General features: G+C 27.9%; 1 protein-coding gene across 1 annotated transcript; it reads right to left on the reverse strand.

Moving 5' to 3' along the window:
• Positions 1 to 5264: 5264 nt before the first annotated feature.
• On the reverse strand, positions 5265 to 6356 carry LOC105649875 (uncharacterized). Its single transcript, XM_089721906.1, has one exon. The coding sequence runs from the start codon at positions 6195 to 6197 to the stop codon at positions 5595 to 5597; it is 603 nt and encodes a 200-aa protein (XP_089578032.1). The 5' UTR covers positions 6198 to 6356; the 3' UTR covers positions 5265 to 5594.
• Positions 6357 to 6363: the final 7 nt, after the last annotated feature.

Consider the following 6363-nt stretch of genomic DNA (forward strand, 5'->3'; position numbering starts at 1 on the left):
GTTCAAGTGAAAAAAGAAAGAAAGAAAGAAAGAGAAAGAAAGAAATAGAGGAAAGGAAGAAAAGTCTTTAGATTTTTTTTGTTTGGGAATTAGCCGGCTATTGGAGAATCCAAACATAATTTGCAGATGATTATTCTTCTTTTCCTTTTTTAATGAAACAATTAAACAATTTATTTCTTATTGAATATGTATCTCTAATCTCTTCGTACGCATACTACTATTAGTTAATAGTGCTCTTGTAGCTTTCATCCATAGTGTAACTTTCGTAACAGGATGTCTTAATTCATTTTGTCATATTTATATGGAAGTATAGTTAATATTTCTATGCACACTTGAAAATTTATTATCTTTTAGCACATATAGAAACTTATAAAGAAAATAGAGTCGTTCGTTAGGATATACAAGGACGTCGATAACAAAAGAATCAATGTGAAATATATTATTAAATGAATAGAAAACCTTATTTATTTATTGGATTCATGAAAGCTTCATTTCTTAACTCATGAAACTGCAAAGGAGAATATACCCACTTCCATCCCTTTTGCTTCGTACCAAATACATATATATATATATATATATACTCACACCTTGGAAAATATATTTCTTGCATAAGTACATTTAAAATCTGAAGTCAAATTACTTTCAAGCAATGGTTTAAATGGTAAGATATAGTTGAGCTCGTAGATGATTTCTACGGAATCAAAGTTTTCAAATATTTAAAATCTGAAGTCAAATTACTTTCAAGCAATGGTTTAAATGGTAAGATATAGTTGAGCTCGTAGATGATTTCTACGGAATCAAAGTTTTCAAATATTGAAAGTATATTTATAGGGAAGGACAATCGCAAACTAGGATTGAGATTAATCCCATGAAAAAGATGTAAATATACTCGTAGAAAAAAAAAAATCAAAGGAAATATTACTGTAAACAAAGCACAAAGGGCCTTTTTGATCATTGCAAAATTAAGTAGCTAGGTTAATTCCTTTCAAAAATTCCAAAGTTTGTTAACTAACCAAATAAATAAAAGTGAGAAAAGACAAGGAGAAGTTTAAAGAATTAATTAATTAATTAATTGCATCCCTCCAATTAAGCCATTAGTGAAACCAATTAAGGTATAAGTGTTTTTTACTAAGCTATGTTTTAAAAATTATTTTTCTCTGCTTCAAAATATAAATCGTTTAAGATTTTTCACGGGATTAAAAAAATAATTAATTCTCCTAAATTTTAATAAAATTAAGAGTAATTCACCAAATTATTATTTATCTCATATCATTATACTCCTATCTCACATCATATATTGTATTATATTTAATATAAATAATAGTAAAATTAAAAAAAAATTCTTTAAAATATTTAAAACGATTTATATTTTGAAATAAAATTATCATCTAAAACGGTTTATATTTTGAGACAGAATATCTTGAATATAATCATTAAATGGAATGTTATAATTAGAGCTTGCTTCATCACATTATTCAGGAGGAAAGATGCAGGAACCTTCCTACATAATATAATGGTGAATAAGCAACAGTTAGCTTTTTTTGTAGTTTTTGTTTGTCTTTAGGTATCAGCCTGTAACCATCTCCATTTCCAACTCAAATCAAAAATAAATATTAAGAATAATGAAAAAAATCAGCTTTTTAAATAAAAACTAATGGAAAACGTATCAACTTTATGTCATCACAATCAACATCACATTAATATTATTTGTCTAAGCTGTTTCAAAAAAAAAATTGAAATTAAATTTGATCCAAAATTAATTTTTTTTAATCATATATACAATCATCGGCTGCACTTTATTTATCTAAATTATATTGGTAGATAGAATTATGATAATCTTTCTTTCTCCATTTATTTTTTCCGTGTGATACAGCTCACACTCACACTCACACTCACACACACCAGAATAATGCAGGCCAAAATTTGTTTATTAGCATACCATTTTCGCCATTATCAAATTTCTTTCTCCATTTATTTTTTCCGTGTGAAAATGAAGTTTTTACGTGGAAAACGGCAACATCTGAAAGCAAATATATATATATATATATATATATATATATATATATATATATATATATATATATATATATAAATTTGTAATCGAGACTTTTAAAACGGACAAATATGAAATTGGGATACTACAGAGTTATAATTTGTGATCAAATGCCTATTTTGCAATGATTTACACAAATTTAAACGTGCTTGCTTACTAATATTTTTTTAGTACTAAATAATGATTTATATTTAGAATGAAGAAGTGAAGACCAGCTATTTTGTTTTCTAAAAATATATATAATCATTAATCAAATTTTGAGACATCAATTCATGTAATAAACATGAATTTTTTTGGGACAACATTGATCTCAATTTCCATTTTCAAAAAAAAAAAAAAAAACTCGATTTTAATTTAATTTTAGATTAAATTTATATATATATAAAAAAACATAATGTCCAATTGTCTTAAAGAAAATGTCATTTCAAGTGCAACATTGACAAAACATCCTACTCATATTGCCTCAACATATTACCCTCATAGCTTTACGTCCATATTGAAAATGATTAAAAAGATAATTTATATTTTTGTCATAAAAAGTTATCTCATAATTAATTTTTAATATTGAATTTCCTATTGGGGGAGACAAAGGGGAGGATAGTGGTTCAGAATATCACAACGGGACATTACATATAAATCATTTGAGCCCTAAGATTATTTTTTCTGATCGTAGAATTTTGTCTCGAATGCATAATCTTAGTATTAATTTAAAAAAAAAAAACAATAAAAAATAGTACGAGAAACAAAATTAGGGTTAGGGCAAAATTTTTAATATGCATAATTTGATATACTACTTGACCAAGTCTATCAGAAAAATTCAAGAGGAAGAGATGGGAAGATAGAAACATCAAAGGACGACAACTACGTGAGTACTATTACATTATTAAATATTACAACTAATTTTAATTCTTTACCAAATCAATCGTGGTTTAGCTTAATTATTGGTTAATTTTGTTAATTATAATTATTTGAGGTGTAGGTGAAAAGGATTTAACTTTTCTTCCAATGAGTTGTATTAGGGCTACTAATTAATTAAAGAGATAATTAGCAATTTAGTGCTTTAATTATTATTATTTTTGGCTAAAAATGGAGAAAGTGAAGAGTATTATCTACATATATATTTTTTACATAAGCATTCATGAAATGTAGGAAAGAAGACGGCAGGCTAGCTAGGCCGGTCAATTCAAGGAATAAGAGCCCAATAAAGAATTAGTTTTTGATGCAAGAACTGAATTGCAGAATGGCTTGTTCTTTTTCTAGTCAATCCTTTGAAGTTCATACAAATTAGAATTTTTTTTTTTTACCCAATTGTCTGAGAAAAGGAGGAAAAGAGTAATGGAAAAATGGAGATGGACTATATGATAAAATTGCAGTTTTTAGGGCTCTAATAATATACATGGGCCATGTAGAGAATTTTGGGCCCATGTGTCCATATCCTTATTAAAACATTAACACTCTCAAGCCTCACAAAATGGAAGGAAACGAAGGGAAAAAGTATATAAAAGAATTTGTTTCTTTTCTGTTTGGATGTCTGAGAGAATAATAAGCTGGGAAAATAATTTTATGAATAGTAAAATTATGAATTTAATCGCTTATTAAAAAAATTGAAATTTTAATTCCTGCAACTTTCAAAAAATAATTGAAAATAATTTAACGCTTATTAATACAATTTCTTGTTTCTTTAAAAAAATTTTAATAAATAACACACAAATCAAAAATTGACAAAAACATATTGATAAATGAAGAAAATATTTAATGAGAAGCAATGATTAATGAATGCCTGAAGGAAGCTGAGGAATGCCTTTTATCCCATTCTTTCTCTCTCTCTCTCTCTCTCCTTTCTTTCACTAAAATGTCAACTTTGGTAAGGTTCTGTCCAGAGCTCCAATGTCAATTCTTTTTACCCTAAATTTTTCACTCATAGTGACTTCATTCTACAGTTGAAATTTAAAAGGCTCACTTTCTCTTTTTCACAGTCCACTAGTTTTCAATTTCATCTCCCTCACACTCACAGCTCCTAAAAATTGAAGAGAGAGAGATTGATGGAATTAAAAGTTATCTTGTTTTGGGATGTAAAAAACAGACAAAAGGGTTTCTAGTTAAGGAAAGGTCATGATGTTACTGACACCAGACAAATGTGGGGAACATGCAAAAGCTCAGATGTGTTGGAAAACCCAGTATCCCTAAACACATACCAAAACACCATTCTTCATTTCTTGGACAAGACAATGGATAGTACAAGTTTTAGTACATTAAAAAAAAGTTAAATGTTCTCTCCCCTTCCCAACTCTTTTTGGTAATTTCATCTGCTGGGTTGGCATCAATTCATATACTTTCATCTTCTCTCCCAGTTCTTTGATTACATATTTACTATTATCCCATTAGTTTGATTTTTTCACTTTTAATTTTGAAGTAGAAATTTACTTTTGTTAAACTAAAAGATTTTTATTTCTTTTTAATAGGTATTCGGAAGATAATAATAAATTTTCATTACATCAACTAAATTGATAAAACTATTATAATGAAAAATAATATATTCTAAATCAACTTATTTCATTTCTTTTCCATTTTTAAATTTTGAAGTAGCTAGCAATTAAGTAGTAGAATGGAATTTATGCACTAAGATCTCTATACATAGTTTTATGATTTTTGTTCCTTTTTTTTTTTTTTTTTGTAATTTTAAGTCTAATGATTAAATTTTTATAACAAATCATGTCTCACATTTGATTTCACAAAATTATATTTAGTTTAGAAATACATTTGATAATATTACATTTCAATTCCATATTAGTTTATATAATTCATTTAATATGTGAAATTTCAAGAAGAATAGGAAATTATGGGATTTTTTTTTTTTTTTTTTTTTTTGTAGAAAAGCCACAGGTGGACAAAGAAAAGCACAAGGGCTAGATATAATAAACTTTTTGAATGAAAGTGTACATTTAAAAGAAAAAATAACTAAATTGGTTGTAGTAATTAATTGCCTAGGGAGAAATTCAACTAAATATACTATAAATAATCCTAATTAGTGCCACGTAGAGTTCTTGCATGCCATCTCAACAGAAAAAAAAAAAAATGTAGAAAAATTTTAAATTTTTAATGATGATATCTCAACAACTTGCATCTTCAACTAATGTTACAGTTAACCTAATCTAACAAGGACCAAGCCACCCAAAAACTAATCATAGCAATTAGAGTTAAAAATCGACAATTAAAGACTAATTAAACTGATATTAAAACCATCCCTAAACAGGATTAAAGCATATTGTAGATTAATATACAGACAAAATCAAATTAAATTACATAAGATAAGACAAAATTAACTAATTAATTAATTGAAGGGTACTGAGCTCTTTGAGTAGTGACTGATCTTCATTAATTTGTGAGACTCTCTGCAAATTAACATCAATTAGCCTTCAGTTTGATCTTTGATAACCCCACAATCAAATATTAATTAATTAACTTCTAATAAAGAAATGCAATGCAAGAAGAAGAAGAAGCTAATTAATTATATTAAAATCCAAAAACCAAAGATGAACTACTAAAAACAACCAAGTCGTAGCTCCAAATCCAAAACCTCCTTTGGATCTTTGCACCCTATCTCCAGCTCCAAGCTTATAACTTCATTGTTCTTCAAAACCTCAATTCTCTCATATTTCCTGGACAAATTACTCTTGTTGAATTCTTCAACTTCTACAACGGCAGCTCTCATGCTTTTCTTCATCCTCTTCTTCGCTAAATCTTCGCTTTGAGGAAATTCAAGATTTGATTTCTTTTGCTGGTTATTTGATGGTAAAGTGAAAGAAGTAGTACCGAAAGGCGAAGAGTTGTTATAATAATAAGGGTAAGGCAACATTTTTTTGTTATTATTATCATTATTATGTGAAGGAGATGAAGTTGCTGTTGAAGAAGACAAAGATGCTGAAGAAGGAAAATTAGGGTTAGGGTTTGGACAGTCAAAAACCCATGAAGGTAATTGTATCAACATAGCTCTGTCTCTTCTATGAACATTCATATGACCACCAAGAGCTTGAGCTGAGTTGAATTGTCTTTTGCAAAAACTACAAGTGTAGTTTCTTTGAGGCCATAAAAACCCACTTGAGGAAGAATTGTCATCTTCACTGCCCAAGCAAGTTCTCTCCATAGCTAATAACACTTCACAATTTGGGTTCAAGAAAACCTAAAAAGATGAAAAAACAAAGAAAGAAGGGGTTGAAATGGATTTGGTTGATGGAAAAGATGAGCGATGAAAGAAGAAGGGTATAGAAAGTGAAAATATCATCAAGTGTTTACTCACCTGCAAATGTGCG

The sequence above is a fragment of the Jatropha curcas genome, chromosome 5, assembly GCF_041381405.1.
Source record: "Jatropha curcas cultivar XTBG-Jc1 chromosome 5, XTBG_Jcur_1.0, whole genome shotgun sequence".
NCBI classification, from domain to species: Eukaryota; Viridiplantae; Streptophyta; class Magnoliopsida; order Malpighiales; family Euphorbiaceae; genus Jatropha; species Jatropha curcas.

What these genes read in the sequence shown, in the direction of transcription:
- LOC105649875 (XM_089721906.1), bottom strand. Translation starts at nt 6,197, where the DNA reads ATGGAGAGAACTTGCTTGGGCAGTGAAGATGACAATTCTTCCTCAAGT.